At 38.4% G+C, this 16,839-nt stretch overlaps 2 protein-coding genes across 2 annotated transcripts in view; one reads left to right on the top strand and one right to left on the bottom strand.

The window, feature by feature from the left end:
• The window catches only part of GFM1 (G elongation factor mitochondrial 1), a 39,151-nt gene that overhangs the window by 12,531 nt on the left and 9,781 nt on the right, over positions 1-16,839 (bottom strand). Inside the window, exons 8-13 of the mRNA XM_054580058.1 lie at positions 16,368-16,458; positions 14,651-14,788; positions 13,034-13,135; positions 10,810-10,866; positions 8,074-8,211; positions 7,118-7,200 (exon numbers count right to left, since the gene is read on the bottom strand). Coding sequence (XP_054436033.1) covers positions 7,118-7,200; positions 8,074-8,211; positions 10,810-10,866; positions 13,034-13,135; positions 14,651-14,788; positions 16,368-16,458 — 609 coding nt within the window. The remainder of the gene's footprint in view (positions 1-7,117; positions 7,201-8,073; positions 8,212-10,809; positions 10,867-13,033; positions 13,136-14,650; positions 14,789-16,367; positions 16,459-16,839) is intronic.
• On the top strand, positions 1,283-7,058 carry LXN (latexin). Its single transcript, XM_054580068.1, has 6 exons — positions 1,283-1,531; positions 2,791-2,853; positions 3,923-4,100; positions 4,199-4,335; positions 6,453-6,515; positions 6,785-7,058. The coding sequence occupies exons 1-6, from the start codon at positions 1,403-1,405 to the stop codon at positions 6,881-6,883; spliced, it is 669 nt and encodes a 222-aa protein (XP_054436043.1). The 5' UTR covers positions 1,283-1,402; the 3' UTR covers positions 6,884-7,058.

The following is a 16,839-nucleotide window of genomic DNA, read 5'->3' as shown; positions in this document are numbered from 1 at the left end:
TGTGAAACTTTAAAATTCATTATCAGCAAAAAGCTCTTTCTGCACCATGAGATACTAACAGCCAACTCTCTCCTGGACACGTTCAAAGGAGCACACAATCCAAACCCCGCCCCCCCCCCCCCCCCCCAAGAGCTTGGCTGAATGACTCATAGGCCTCCCCATCAAAAGAATAGCAACCTTCAATTTTTTAGAAAGAGCCTCGAGGAGAAACTAACCCTTTCATCCTCTGGTTACTTCACCGTTGTTGGCTAATATAACTAGAAAGTATGGGAAATGCCTTACTTCTTACTATTATACATTTTTAACCTTTTTAAAGTACTACTACAATACATGTCTAGGAAATAAAAAAAGGAAAATCTTCAAAAACCCAGTTTGATAAAAAGGGGAAAAATTCTTTATTTCTAAGCCAACAAGCTAAAGCAAAGGTTTGACAACATATCTGATGAAAAGAAGCCTTAGCTTCTGGACCTAGAGAAAATCTGAACAGCCTATGTTGTAGCTCCTTTAAAGGTGACCCAAGAAGGTAATAAAGAAATCTAGAGCGAAAATGCACTGCCTACTAAAAGTTTGGGCTTGCTCAGATAAATTAAGCAACTTAAAAAACAGTGGCTCCGTATAAATTCATTCTTAAGTATTTAATCCCCACAGTTAAATTTTGAAAGTGACTGAGCAAGTGGGAAGCATAGTACTATACCAAAATCTCATCCTTCTAAGTGAAAGGAGACGGGTGCAAGCGCATTTTTAAAAATCTGATTCAAATTACATAACCCTCCAAATCGATGCTATAGTTTGCAGTCTCACAAATCCTATTTGAGCAGAACTGTCCAACCCCACAAAAAGTGGGGGAGAGCAAGTCTGTTCCTGGACCCTCACAAGAGGAGTTAGGAAGGAAGAGGAATCTAGGTACGACCGGCTGCTTCTCTGCACTTTGTCCTGCGTGTGGCACTCCGGGTGGGGAATAAGGAAGTTGCGCTCCAGTCCGCAAGGGAAGCAACCGAACTGCCTTCCACGGAGAGGAAACTGGAGGCTCCAGAGGAGCCACTCCAGAAGGGCAAAAGCCAAAAAGCCCCTCCCGCGCTCCTGTGAGGGCTAATGAAAGGAAGGATGAAGTGCTAATCAACCCGGCCCACACTGCGACCCGACCCGTCCAGGCCAGGCCCAGTGGCTCTCCAGCTCTCTAGCCCTGCGGGAAGGTGGGAGTAAAAGTGCCGGAGCCGGGCGGGGCCGCAGCGGGGCGGGTAGGAAGGAAAGAGAGGGCGGAAAGGAGCCGCGACCCCGCCCACGCCCCACCCAGCACCGCAGCCGCGAGGCAAGCAGACTCCGGCGGAGCACTCGTGGCGTCCGGTGAGGCTGCAGCAGGCTCTGGAGCGGCCCCGTGCTCCCCCAGCTGCCGCCACCGAGCATGGAAATCCCACCGACCCACTACCCCGCCTCCAGGGCGGCCTCGGTGGTGGAGAACTGCATCAACTACCAGCAGGGGACCCCCCACAAGGTGTTTCTGGTGCAGACGGTCCAACAAGCCAGCATGGAGGTGAGTCCAGCGTGAGGGCACCGGCCCTGTTTGCCCCCTCCCCACCTCCCCACCTTCCCACCTCCCCGCCCCTAGCCGTTTGGGGATTGACTGTTGCTCTTGCCAGGTCTAGAGAGGTGGACATTTCCAGGGATAGCTCGGGTCTGTTTGTGATCAAGGAACGGCAGAGACATGATAGTTTTTTATGGGGACTATTACAAGGAAATGGGAAAATGTTCCCAACGAAAGGCAGCATTTTCCCCTCTCTCCGAGTGAAACCTGTAGGAACCATTCTAAAGAATCTTAAAACTGCTATGACATTTCTCATCTACTACTCCACAATCTGGAACAACCAAGAGCTCCTGTGTTGCAAACGGGATTCTTCATTTTAAGACCAATCCTTCTCAGACCCTTTGACCAAAATGAAAGGGACAACAAAGAGCAAGAGACACTGACAGCCAGAGTCAGCGTGGCCAGAGCCAGAAGCTTCACTTTAGCCACCCCAAAGCACCACCACAGCCGACTGCCATAAATTATGTGGTTTAGGGCTTAAATTAAATGTTTAAGACCTCAGCGATCACTAAGCCTGTTTCCATTTTACTAAAATCTAATGGGTTTGAGACTGTTCATTATTTATCTGACATGAGTTTAACTGCCAACAGTCTAAAGAGCTGACAGGGAGCATATGTTAACCAAATCACATAATTAGGTATAAATGCTCAATTGTATCTTGATTCAAAAGTGAAATACCTGAATGTTTGTCTTACTGTTATAAAATCTGTTAAAGTTATCAATGTTCAGGTCTACCACTGTACAAATAAAAAGAGAACTTATTATGTCTACTCACTTTGCAGTAATCTGTCTCAGAATGGAATTCACCTTCACCGAACACTTTCTGGAGGTTACACGGGGCTTTCTGAAATTTTTTTTTCAATGATGTAGACCATTTGTCCTCTTTAGAATTAAAAGCTCTTTCAAAATTTCTTATTACAGAATCTAGTATCACAGGCCCAGAGGCTGAAGTCCTTTGACTGAAAGTGAATTGGAGTCCATTTTATTTACATATGCTTTTATCGCACCCCGTGTTCTCATCCAAAATAAACCTGACAGTCCTGCTAAGTTAGATGCTGCACACCTGGCAGTATGCTTTTAAGGTCCCAAGGGTATGTATCCCCACCAGTTAGCCACCCCCTTCTCCAAAGAAATGAGAATGGATTCTTCTAACATCACAGAGAACTGAGTTACTGTTACAGTAACTCATCACATTTTCTTAATTTTAGGATATTCCAGGACGAGGACATAAGTATCGCCTTAAGTTTTCTGTGGAAGAAATTATCCAAAAAGTAAGTGAAATGTCCTTTGTTATTAAATAAATTTAACTCTTAAATATTCCAGATCACCTTTGCTGATCAAATCATAGGATTAATTTGTATTTTTTAAGTTGTGAAACTCTGCCTTGAAAAAAATGATGACCATACAAGGGTCAGTTTTTACTTCCTTTGGGTATTCTGAGACACATGAAATACTTCTAAGTGGTTAAAAGACTCTATATTTCAGTTCAAATAAACTCCCTTTGTAAACATAGGCTCATAGGGCAGTCTGAACTCTATTAACAAGTGAAAGAAATTACTCCCCAGTCATCATCACTTTGCCCTTTTCTCATTCTGCCTTTGATTTCTTTTATTTAAAGAAAGCAAGTGTTTTTAAAAATTTATGAGCAATAGAATGGCTAGCTGATTATCACCATGTTCAGATAAGAATCTTTCAATAATGGTGGAGGGAAATTTTTATATGTGTCGAGTTATTAATGAGACAAACTCAAAAATAAGGAATTACAAGTTATACTGTAACCATCTTGAAATTTAAAAAAGCTTGCCCTTTTGTTGAGCATAATTCAGAAGAGATATAGGTAAAAGTAAGGAGATGCATTAAAAGGCACCTGAGCTGCTAGACAGTCATCTTTGTGAAGCAGAACCAATGTTACCATTGTTTCATTTTACATCTAGATACAGATAGCTGTATCTGAGTTTGAGAAATTACTGTTATTTCTTGAGCAGAGAGTAAGAGTAATGGAAAGAATTAAAAAGTAACCAGAGTCTGGAGTTGGTATATAAAGTGAGACTAAAATCTGGCCTTGAGAATGGGTACCCCATTAACACTGAAATATATCCCAAGTTTTAAGATTAATTTAAAAGATTATGAGACCACACAAGTTGTAAAATAAGCTGTCTGTTTTAGATACATCTGAGAAAACGACCAGGCCCAATTAGATCGGTATGAAGCAGGCACTGAAGTCAAGTCAGAACCACCACCATTAGGGGCCAGTGCTTTAAATAGCATATCTCAAGGAGCAATAGTTAGTAATGGATGGCTGCCTACATGTAAAGATCTTTTGCAAAATGTCTCAAACAGCAAGTGACAGTGAACTGCACAGCTGAAGTACTTTACCCCCCAATGGGACAAGATACTGCACCAGAAGTCAACTTCACATTTGAAGGAGAAATTGGAAAGAACCCAGATGAAGAAGATAACACATTTTATCAAAAACTCAAATCCATGAAGAAACCACTAGAAGCACAAAATATTCCAGGTATATAAATATGGCATGGGGAAATATAGAGTTTAAATTTTGTAAAAGGTAATGTTGTATCTATAAAGTAATTCCATCTATCATGTTTCCGTCACCAGACAGTTTTGGAAACATACCTCCAGAAATGAAGCCAATTCGGCATTTAGCCTGGGTTGCCTGTGGTTATATAATATGGCAGAATTCTACTGAAAACACATGGTATAAAATGGTAAAAATTCAAACTGTCAAGCAAGTGGTAAGTAATGTCTATAAAATACACTATTAATAGGGTTAATGCTTACTGGAAATATTATGAGTCATTAGATAAATACTGCCCCATTATTAATTTTGTATTTAAAAGAGTGTACTCAGTATTTTGAAGAAGTTGGTTACAATCAAGGCCAGAAAAAGTGAAGCTGCAGTTTCGAGAGAGCAAAGTCTTACATTGTAAATAATCTGGCAGTCAGTTTTTGTGCTCATCTTAATACAGATTATTTCCTTTGGCAACCTAAGTTTTATGTTCAAATTACTACAGTCATGCAATATTGAAACTACCTCTGCTTTCTTCCTCTACTGAAATTGTAGTGTCAGAGATCCTTAGAAACATGGCTGCCATTTCCCCCCCGAGGTGAGCCAGAACAAAAATATCAGCATCTCGGGCTTTATGAAGCTTTCTGTATATACTTTTCTTTCATAACCCATTGAGTCACAGTTTACTACCTCATATCTTACTTGTTGCTAGCCTTGTGTTTTCTTAAATCTGATATGCCTATTTTGAACTGCTGCTTTTTAGAACTGAAAGAAACTATGTCAACTAGTGGTATCTAATGAAGAAGGAAGGTAGTGTGCTAAGAAACTGCAACAGTTTTAGTCACCCCATAAATGACAAAGACTTCCCAGCTGACTTGTTACAGCTTGTGGATAACTAACTGCACGGCAGCACCTGGAGCGCCTTTACTCCAAAGGCTTTTGCAACCAGTTATGAGATACCTAGTGGCACAGGCAGGCAGGATACCCAATTACAATACTTGGGAGTGTGCTGTCGAATACCTGACATAAACATGACAACAACATTTTGAGAAATAGTGCCTTTTCCTAATGCATTTTTGTAGACATCAGTCCTGGTTACAACACTCCTATAGGGGTACTCTGGCCTCAAATAATTGAGTAACTGGTCCATGATGCAGAGGCTATGCAATCATGATCATGATCTTTCAAGACATGTTTTAATAGCAAGATATACACAAAGACAGGGCTAGAAGCTTTATGAAAGAAAACTCCTCTAATCCTTCACCAAACTGCAGTTTTAAAGCACTAATGAAAATCTCAACAGAAGGGTTTAACCACTCCTTCAGGTTATATACAGGGTCCAGCACAAGTAACCCCCCTTTTCTATTACAAAATCATAAGCATGTAATTCTGTAACATAATAGTGTCACACTCAACCACACCATATGACATCTGAGGTGAAATGTTCAAATTAAAACTGAAAATTATTACCCCACCAACCACTCTCAACCAGGTGTTACTTCTGCCGGACCCTGTACATTACATTATCTTTACCTACGAAGATCCAACATGTAAGAAAGCTTACTACTGATTTTTACCTTATCTTTTAAAGGGCATTCTTCATCGGTATAGTCAAAGAAAGATTACTTCACGCTACCATAAGGAGAGAATAGTATATTTTCATTTGACCCTGGAGTCACATTTATAATCTCTTTTAGCCAAAGGAGCCACAGGAGTTTGTGCTGCTGCTTGAAGTCTAGGGCTTATTTCAGTGCATCGATTATGTGCCTTATAGAGCCTTGTGTCTGGTGATTGTGGTTTTAAACCACGTGGATGCAGTATTTCTGTGTAGCTGATGGTATAAATACTTTATATGCACAAAGCAATAAGCAGCATAGATCAAACTCTAATTACAAAATCAGATAACTACATTCACTAAATTTTACTATTTTCAGTTTTTTATGGAGAATTTCTATTATAATATTGGTTTCCTTTAATTTAACACTCATTTCAGTATTTTATCCCTTAAATTATCCTTTTCTGAACTATGTAAACATTAAGGAGTTTTAAATGGCCAACTGTAGACTGTAGAGCTCTTAAGTAGCTACCACAACTCAAAAACTAGAAACAGAAAGGGAAATAATTTTTAGGGTAACAAATGAAAAATCATAATTTTAAGTGGTAATTTGAAAAAAATTTATGAGAAAGTTTTTCTGACAGGTTAAATAAATTATGACATTCAATTTTTATTTTTACTTAAGTGGAAGTATTATAATCATCTACTAATGAAAGCTGATTTTTAAAATTAAAATATCGTTTTTGCCAATGATATTATTTTACACACCATGTCTTTATTTATTACAGCAAAGAAATGATGACTTCATTGAGTTAGACTATACCATTCTACTTCATGATATTCCATCTCAGGTGAAGTATCACTTACCTTTCATTTGATGCCACTTTGAAAATTGAGACTCGTTTTATAGCTACTATGCCTTATTAATTCTGACTCTAAATCAGAATTCATGTAAATTCAAATATGTACCAGGTTGAAGTACATTACATTTGTCGCAACTGAATTGGTTTTGTGCTATTCTTTATGAGGACTATTTTGTTTCTAACAAAATATAAATCCGATTCTGTTCTCTTAAATGTTTTCTGAATTTTATCACAGCATTAGTTTCCTTTACTTGCAGGAGATTATTCCTTGGCAAATGCAAGTTCTATGGCATCCACAGTATGGTACTAAAGTAAAACATAATAGCCGCCTGCCAAAGGAAGCACAAGTGGAATAAACGAACACCCAACGCTTACTGATGATGTGTACGTCACTCTTCATTGACATCTAGCGTAAGGGGCCAAATAAATCCTACAGTGTCAGTGCTTATAGCACAGAACTGTATAGCTTCCACAATAAAGAGTTTCATGATATAACAGTGTCTTAATAACAGTCATAGTGCTGTGCATATCCCCTAATAAAAAGCTTCAATTACAGCCTCATAGTATGTTCAATTGTGTTGCATACTTACGGAACAGGGGCAGTAATGGTCTCTTTGAAAGCAACTTTAGGCTTTCCTGTGATACAAGGACAGCCATATTCTCTTTCCATCCTCTACAAAGAGCAGGGGAAATAATATTTTGGTATATTTAAAATTAAAAAAACAAAAATAAAATCCTAAGAAAATTATTAGAAGCAGTTATTTAAATATAATAGATAAGCAAATGATCAATCTTAAATCATTTAAATATCTTACAAGGATTAGATACATGATATTAAACAATATAAACTGTTTTTATACATTCTGTATAAGTGAATTCTAATTTAGACTGATTAATTTATACTTATATCCATTAGATATATCCACTAAAATGTCATCTTTATTCCATCTTATTACATATTCACTGGAATAGTATATGAATCTACTGTCAGAATTTTATACTGTCTCAACTTCAAAGATAGGATCACAACCAAAATTTTAAATCTTAAGTCACGTATCTTGTTTCCATTCAGATGTACATAGGACGTTTCCTCGGAAAGTACGTATCCTATCTACCCATTCTTTTATCTGTATTCTAATGATCTCCAAGAACTGACTTCAGAATAAAATAAGCAGGAAATGACCCAATGTGTGGGTACTGGTGGGCCGACTTTCTCAGCCAGCTTCTCCCAGCAGGTTGCGACCCAGATAAGGCTGAAAACCCAACTAACCATGACCTGGGGATGGACGGATGGTCTTTGTACAGATCCCCTGCACCTTGATTCTAGAAGTCTGCAATATTTTACAAATAAAAAGATTGATAGAGCAAAAATAATTAATTTGTAATACATAGTAAAGGAGGCAGTATACCACATCTAGATACAAACCAGAATGAGTTTGAAAAACACATTGTAGTTTATGGACATTATACTGACAATTACTGACTTTTGCTCTTACCAAAACACAGACATACATGAAATAAATTTAACTTCCTTGTTATTCATTACCTGAGCATAGATTTCCAGGTGTAATTCTCCCATTCCAGATACAATTGTCTCTTTACTCTCGGTGTCAAAGTGGACTTTAAATGTGGGATCTTCTCTTGTAAATCTGCCAATACCTTTTGAAAATTTTTCCAGATCATTCTTTAAAAGAAGAAAGTCATTACACATTTTACTAATCATGATAAACAATGGGACTGTTGAAAGAACTTTACTGAATGAAATTAAATATATATGCAGTTAAGAAATAAAAATGACTTACCATCTAGTTCCTAGGCCATACTCTTTAAATATCTGCACTTGGATACCACACAGCCAATAGAGCTGGAAATAGCTAGCTGATAGACTCTTCCTTCCATGCCAAGATACAAGAGCCCAAGACTTAATTAATTCTATGCCCTCTACTATTATACTGACAAAAACTGTCCATTTGTGGAAAACTGCCCATGAAGCAGAAAGTAAAATCTGTATTACTGTGTTATATTTCAGAAATCCTATACATAATTAAATGATTAAGTATGTTTACCAAGACTACTGCAGATTCAAGAGGACAGTTAAGACTAACAATAAGGCAAATTCCATACTGAGACTTTCAAAACAAGCTGTTTGGACGTGGTTTCATGCACCTTCATTCTCCTTCGATGTAATTTCCTTATGTGATAAGCAAAATAATGGGCCTCTAAGGATATGTGCTAATCAACCCCCACACCTGTGAATGTTGCGTTACATGGTAAAGGGTGCTTTGCAGATGTGATTAAGGTTACAGACATAAGTAATTTGGATGGGCCCAATGTAATTACATAGTCTTTAAAAAAAATGGAAGAGGAATGCAGAAGAGGTCAGAGAGATGTGAAGAGGAAAGAGGCAGGAAATATGCAGGGGTGTCCAACCTTTCAGCATCTCTGGGCCACACAGTAAATACACAAACACTAAAGAAAACTGATGAGCAAAAAAAAAAAAAGGTTTGAAGTAAATTCACGATTTTGTGTTGGGCCGCCTTCCCAGCCATGCTGGGCTGCATGTGGCTTGTGGATTGGACCCCCTGCCAAAAGCATGAGAGCACTCATTCCGCTGCTGCTGGCACTGAAGACAAGAGGAAAGGAGGCAGCCTCTAGGCACTAAGTACAGCCCTCAGGTGACAGCAAGGAATGGGGACCTCAGTTCCACAACAAGGAACTGAATTCTTCCAACAATCTGAGTAAGCAAGGAAATAAACTATTCCCCAGAGCCTCCAGAAAGGCACACAGTCCTGCCGAAAATCTTGATTTTAGCCCATTAAGAACTGTGTCAGATAGCTCACCTACATAACTATAAAGTAACACATTTGTGATGTTTTAAGCCACTAAATTTGTGGTAATTTCTTATGGCAGCAACAGAAAACTAACACACCCTGAATCACCAGTACTAACAATTATTACATGGGCCAAGAGCTGGGTGCTATATATTCTGTGTATGGTGAGGAAACTGCGTACAGACAAGTTAGCTGACTTGCTCAAGGCCACACAGACAGTCCACAGCAAAGCTGAGAATGAACCTGGGGTTAGTCTATCTCCAGAGCCTTTATCCCCTTTGCCCTGCACTTGCCAGGTACTCTCAGCTTACTGGGAGGTCATCCCTGCCTCCACTCCTGAAATGCACAGCTTTATGGAGTGATTTAATCATTCATTTTGAATTCATTCCAGCAAACAAATAATCCTGAGATACCAAAAAGACCCTTTAGATATTCATGCATTTGATTTCCCTCCATTACTGTGAACTATCAAGACAAAAGTCTTACATAAACTCTGAATTTAGGTGAGTTCTAGCCAGGTGTATTCTGAAGGGAAAAGCAAACAATTTAGCAAAGTACTTGGAATAAACTGTGACATCTTACTGTACTAAGATGTAAGATTTGCCTTTCCTCAGATTTCTGAGATGGAGTAAGTTAATGTTTTTTTGCCACCCCAACCTTCTTTTTTCTATAAAGAGATGGGTCTGTAGAATCTCAAGTTCCTCAGAACAGATGAAGTAGTAGCTGTTACTGCATCCACAAGACAAACCAGGATACATTCAGATGACAAGAGGTCGTAACTGTTTACTCTGTGTGTGAATGAGTTCATTTCAATACCATATTAATGTGACTGCTATGAATGTCAAAGCAATTTAAGCACTGAACAATTAAGATTCAAGATCGGGCTAACTCCAATGGCAAGCTAATATGAATGCAGAACTTACTCAAATAATCTTGGCTTTGTAAAAAACTAAATGGCATCATACCCAATCATAAACTTGTTATTTTTGAAAGTGAGGAAAACAGTCTTGTTTACAGCCTTTCCATGTTATGATCATATATTTACTTTATGACTACCACAAACCCATGAGGCAATTAATCTATGCAATATTCTAATGTACTTTACAGTGACGTTTTCCACAACTTAGGACAAATGTCCCTGTTTCCCCTTTCTCATCCTCTTATGATCTGAACCTAGAAGTGACACTTACCAGTCTGGAGGAAATGTTACAGTTTTACTTAGTAAAGAGTTATGAAGCACCGTCTTATGAATATCATCAATTTCTTTAAATACACTGAGGAGTAATTACTACTAACTGACAGGTAAATTTTAAAAGGTGATCTCAACACCAAAAGAGGAAACAGACAATAAGATTGCTGGTTATCACAAGATACCATATGCATTAGGGAGACAGAGGAAAGAGAGCTCAAATCTTTATTGTGATATACTGAGCATTAAAACAAATTCCTACCTTGTTAGAAGGCTTCATTGCTATTGAAATGACAGGATCAGGAACATGAATTGACTCCTAAAATATTTTTTTAAAAAACAGAATTCAGATATAGTACTGTATGGGTCAGAGTCAGGAATGGGTTAATTTCAACAGTCTACCTCACAACAGAACAAAGCTCTAAACATCTTTAGGTTAGACAATATACATCCTGGAATTAAAAGCATTCACTATATGCATTAAATGAATGAAAATATTAATATATTAATAAAGGCATCCATTTATATGATCTCCTTCCTCTGAAAACAACAAAAATAAAGTATCTATTTACTTAACTATTTATGACCCTTCAGTTTATCAACACTTTCAGTTTAACATAATCATTGTAATGAATTCAAATGCTGAGATGTAGAATTCTTATTGACTGGTGGCTACATTTACTGTTGCCATCTTCTGATAAGTTATTTAATCAAAATTATGATCAGTGAGAAAAGGAACAGAGAAAGGACACTGGATTCTTTATATATGATACTTCATTTAAGCAACCACAACTCTGAGAGGCAGATATTATTAGTCCCATTTTACAAATAAAATCTTAAAGGCATGGAAAGAAGAAAAAATTATGTGGCCAAAGGCCAGTGGGCAATATAGGCAGAGGTGAGACTCTAACCCAGGTCTACTTGCTTCAAAGCCTGAGCACTTGCCACAACCCCTAGCCCTTCCTATTGCTAATGACACGCATGTAGAGAAAGTCTTATTAATCATGCTCATAAAGCAGTCCTCTTAACCGGAGCTCCCAAAAGCCCGTACAGATTTAATTTTTGTACTGTCTTAAATCAACATTAAAACCAGATATTAGAGAATATTTTATACAAAACACTGTATTATAAAATTATATGATCTGGGAACTATTACAGTGCTCATCTGTGAGAGCTGGACCAGCTCTTACATAAATGACCCACTGTAAATTTGTTCACTACAAATTACCTATCCCCTAGGCAGTCATATTCTTTATTGAATTCAGTGAAGAGTCTTATTGTATGTGGACAGTCTGTTCTCTTACACGGACAGAAATGGGAAGTGAGGGGCAGAGGAAAGTGGTGGGGGGAAGGCAGAGACAAATGTAGTTGGAAAAATTAATTAATTAATTTAAAAAAATGGGAAGTGAGTGAAGGGAATTCAGAGGCAGGAACTGCCCAAGCATGAGTAGAGGGGAGAGACTATTCCATGATGGGACCACTGTCTGGACCATGAGCTGAACCTGGGCCCAAACAGAGAAGGCTTACCACAAACACCCCTCAGAGACTGTCTGATTGTAACTGATGTTCACTCTTACATAAATAAAGCGGCCTCTCTTGTCTCCTGCTATCAGCTGCTCCCTGGAACAGGCTAATGTCCTGACATGGTCAAGCACGCTAGGCAATTTCATGTACTAGTACCTGTGACTATTCCCCCTTTTTCACCCTATATAACAATTCTTTGGAACCTCCTGGGAGGGCAGAGACTAGCCATCTCATCTTGCAGCTGCCCAAGATGTGCCTCCTCTGTAAGTTTCCCTTAAAAATCTGACAGTTGCCAGACTGGAGTGGCCTTCCCCCTTCTGCAGTCTCTCCCTGCCCTCCATTTACAGAGGTAGACTCTCAGCCTCAGGGCTTCCCCAGGCTCTGTGTGTACTAACGGCATGCTCGCCCTTCAGGGTCCCTCGGTGATGAGAAAGGACCTATCAGTGCCACAGAGCAGGCTGTCCAACTGTTTAGCTACACTTTGGTTCCTTTCTGTTATGTTATAGCTGAGTCTAGTCTAAATGTTAGTCTGGTCTTACAGTTCTTGAGGGAAGAGTCTGCTCTGGTTGTTGAGTTACTAAGGAAGGAGCACTCCATTGGGACCAGGCTGAGAAAAGTGACAGCAATTAGAGATGTACCCACAACGGGGAGGCAGAGCTCAGGGTAGAGGAGTCAGAGCTACACAGTCCAGGTGTATTTTCCTGTGTAGTGGAGATTTCCCTCTACATTAAAACCCTGGAGGATCATGAAATGACTTTACTAAGAAAAACCAGATAAATTGGCTTACACAGAACACTTGTCTAATGGACATTTAAAGAGCCACAACCAATCTATATTTGATGTCTGCAGCACTACTCAACAAACACATTTGTGGTTGTTTTTCTGAAGTACCAAATGTACTACATAAAAACATAGACTTTTGAAACTCAGGGGGTAAACAGCTTTGAAATGAAATGACTTACCATAGAAAGTCCACTATTGTCTTTGTTTGTGAATGTGTCTCCACTAGCACAGTCAATGCCAAACAATGCACAGATGTCTCCAGCAAATACTTCCTCAACGTCCTAAATAAAGAAATAACAAGTAATACAAATCAGAACAGGGTGGCTAGAGAGTACTCACACAATAAACCCATTGAATGTAAACAAACATCGCAGAATCTCACCATGAATTTTATGGAGAATGAATTAGCTAGAACCAATGCAACACCAACAATCACCCCTGGCAAGACATACCTTAGATTGGGCCCTTATTTAAACCACATTTCAACAGACAAGACTGTACTTTCAATGGAAACTCAGAGCTATGGCATCATTACTTGGAGGACCTGTAGAACTGATAGAACCCAGAGCCTCGCACTTCTGAAGTTATTTCCATGGAATTAAAACCATGTTCTATATGTGTTGCCACAGTCCAACAATGAGATGTGTCTGACAAAGGTGTACAAGAAAAACCTACAGAGGAAGTTTTGAAAACAAAGGCAGGAGAATGGAATCCATTTTACTTAAAACAATCGTAATTTCTCACAGATGCATACAGTTAAGAAAACAGGAAATCTAAGAACAAAACATTGGTGGCTCTAAACTTCCTTGTTTTTGTCCTTTTATATTGACAGTTCATTCGTAACAGCTGTGGCTCTGAATGAACATGTGCGTGCATGTGTCTTACTTTAATGGTTACACAGCTGTACAATTCTAGTTTCTGGCCCATAAAACAGCTGTGATAATCATTAATCCCTCTAGCTTGCCCCCTGCTGCCTATATCTCAAAATAGCAATTCTGTCCGATTTTGAAAGATGGCCTGTTCATTTTTCAGAAGATACAAAAGTTATGACCACCAAAAATTACTGAACATCCTAAGATTTTTCTTAGACTAATAAATTTCTCCAGGAATACAGAGCTGAACTGGGAAAGGGTAAGAGAAGGAGACCACCTCACACACTTGGTATTCCTACCAAGGCCTAACCCTAGGAGTCAGAGGAGAGGCTAGGACAGATTCAGAACCAAGTCAAGAATTCAAGCCAAAATTTATCTCCCAGACCAGACCTTTAGAGGTTTTAAATCTTCAGATGGATTCCAATACCACTATGGCTGTTCTTGGGGTTGGTTCTATGAACGCAAAGCTCTAGCATTAAACAGAGCTTTCAGACCTGCCACATTTCAGCAAGTATTTTCAGTGAACGATATGGGAAAATCTGTGAATTTACTACTCTCACCTTTGAGAAGCACAGTTCCATGGTCCTAAAAACATACTCTTTGTAATGACAGCTCTTGAGGATAGTGCTGAATCTGTGTTCTGAGTTTTGGGGAACTAATTGTCTCTTCTCCTTAACCTTGGTCACTGAGGAAATATAGTTAACTCATGAATAGCGGTATAAATTGTGTGTTCTTAACATCTGCTAATGTAGCCTATACTAAAGTGCTACATCAGAATTGTAGCACACCTCACTAAAAAGGAAGAAGTTAGGAAAACACATTCAACTACAAGTAATTTTCTTGTGGGGCTTAGGGTACCAAGAAGGTAGGCCTATTTCACCTGCAGGAGAGAAATTTCGGACCTCACGGCAGCCGGGTACTTGCCTCCATCATGTCAGCGTGCATGCGCACCACCCGCTGCACCCGCACTTTCTTTCTTGTCCTTGTATTATAGATGGTGTCGCCCTTCTTCAACTGTCCTTGATAATTGCGAACATAAGTTAACTGTCCAAATCGACCTGCCTAGAAGTCAAGATTGGGTAAGGGCAGACAGAAAAAATAACAACATAAAAGAATCAAAATCGTGAGGAAAACTTCACAACTATCTAAGGTTAAAAATGAAAGAATGACTAAAGACAAAGACTGATCAACCTAACTATGTAAATTTTAAAGTACAAATAGTTTTTTAAAAATCAACGTTATTAGAGAAAGCTCATACAAATAAGTAAAAATTTTTGACACTAATTTTTTTAAAAAAGAGGCAAATACAAACTAGAAAATACAATTGCATAATAAATACAGTAAATGAAAAAATATTCTTTATCATTAGGAATTAAGGCAAGACAAAAATATTAAAATAACATCTTTCATTTAGGAAGTCAGCAATGATTTTTACTAATCTGATAAAGATTCACTGAAATAATCCAATATATTAATTCTGAGTATGAAAGCAATTTTGCAATACAAACCATTAAATATTAATATATTCCATATCTTTAACTCTATATTCATTATTCTGGGGATCCTAACAAAATATTCCTAAACACGTATTTTTAAAAGCTTTATGCATAAAAACTGTCACTGCAATGCTATTTCTACTTTTTAATTTAAAATTATTTTTTCTCATTTTAGAGATAATAAAAAGTATACTATAAAAATTTTAAAGTAAAATTTTTGGGAGGCTGTACCTAGGAGTAAAAAATTTTGGAGGCTAGGAAAAAGCCTCCAAAATATAATTTCGTCCATAGCACTTTCAATGTATCCACCTTTCTTTCCCCACATTAAAAAAAAAATGAACAGAAGTAAAGACACCCCAATAAAAAGCATACCCAGTGACCATATCTTGGTTTTTAATACCATTCTCTTTGTTAAAAAGAACCTGGACACTAAAGAAATGGCTAATTCTAGGGCTGGGCAGGGAATATACACGATAAGCCTGGAATATCCTGTAGTGCCAGACAGGGAAAGCAGCAGTCAGAAAAGCAAACACTGGAGCATGTCAAAGAGACACAGGAGCCAACCAAAGGACCTACAATGGCCAAACCTGGTCAATCTAGGCAGCAAAATAAGCAATGTACTTACTACTGGATTGTAATTCAAAGTACAAAGTACTGTATTTTGCTATGTATAATGAGCACTTTCTGTCCAAATTTTTGAGGACAAATAAGGATGTACATTATACATGGGTATAATGATGACATACCGCGGGTATAAGAAGTCCATGTATAACGCGCACAAAAACATGGTGTGCATTATACACAGGAATGCGCTATACATGGCAAAATACAGTATCCGAAAGTCCATACTGATATAAACAAGTGACTAAATACATAAATAAATGTGGGAGAAAAGACAAGTCTCCTATACAGAAGAATCCCAACTAACTTAAGTAGATTTGTTCCCTCAAGGAGGTGGAGCCTAATTTCCACTCCTTAAGTGTGCGCTGTGCATAATAACTTCCTTCTATGTGGAAAGGGAGCGAAAAGAGTAACATCAGAGAAACCTATAACCGAATATGTCAAAAGGGTCATTTTGTAATAGGAATAAAAGCCAAAGGAAAATTTCTACATATAGCAGTTAAATACAATAGGAAGCAACTTACCTCCAGTTTAAAAGCCAGGCCTACAAATGGGTGGGAATCATCTCTTTGGGAGTTCATTAAGATTTTGGGTTTGGTTTTCTCTTTTGAGTCACTTAAAATAAAGCAAATATAACTCTGTGAGATGCAATATTTGATATTTTTTAATGTGAATTTGTTTCATCAAAGGGTATTATCTGAGAAGAGGCACATGTCCCAAACACTCTGACTTCACACTCAGTAGAGTTTCACTGAGAGAGATCTGTAAGAATAACTTCTATGGGCTTAGTGACAACATTGTGACAGGACCAGAGGAAACTAAAAAACCCACAAAAATGGTCTGATAGAGAAAGAGAAAAATGCAAGGTCTGTCCAGAAGGCATCCAGCCATGTAATATGAAAAACAGAGGCATTTATTCAAGATACAAGAAACACTGTACCTAGGACAATGATGCCCCAGTCCCCTTCCAAGTGGGCACCTTGGGGCCTCACACAG

The sequence above is a fragment of the Pteronotus mesoamericanus genome, unplaced genomic scaffold (assembly GCF_021234165.1).
Source record: "Pteronotus mesoamericanus isolate MK-2021 breed Mesoamerican mustached bat unplaced genomic scaffold, CSHL_Meso_final contig_116, whole genome shotgun sequence".
NCBI classification, from domain to species: Eukaryota; Metazoa; Chordata; class Mammalia; order Chiroptera; family Mormoopidae; genus Pteronotus; species Pteronotus mesoamericanus.
Note: the sequence above shows the minus strand (reverse complement) of the source record. Positions and strands in the feature narration are given on the sequence as shown.

Coding starts and splice junctions, on each gene's coding strand:
- LXN (XM_054580068.1), top strand. CDS start 1,403: ATGGAAATCCCACCGACCCACTACCCCGCCTCCAGGGCGGCCTCGGTG. Junction 2,854..3,922: donor TGGAAGAAATTATCCAAAAA/GTAAGTGAAATG, acceptor TGTCTCAAACAG/CAAGTGACAGTGAACTGCAC. Junction 4,336..6,452: donor TTCAAACTGTCAAGCAAGTG/GTAAGTAATGTC, acceptor TATTTATTACAG/CAAAGAAATGATGACTTCAT.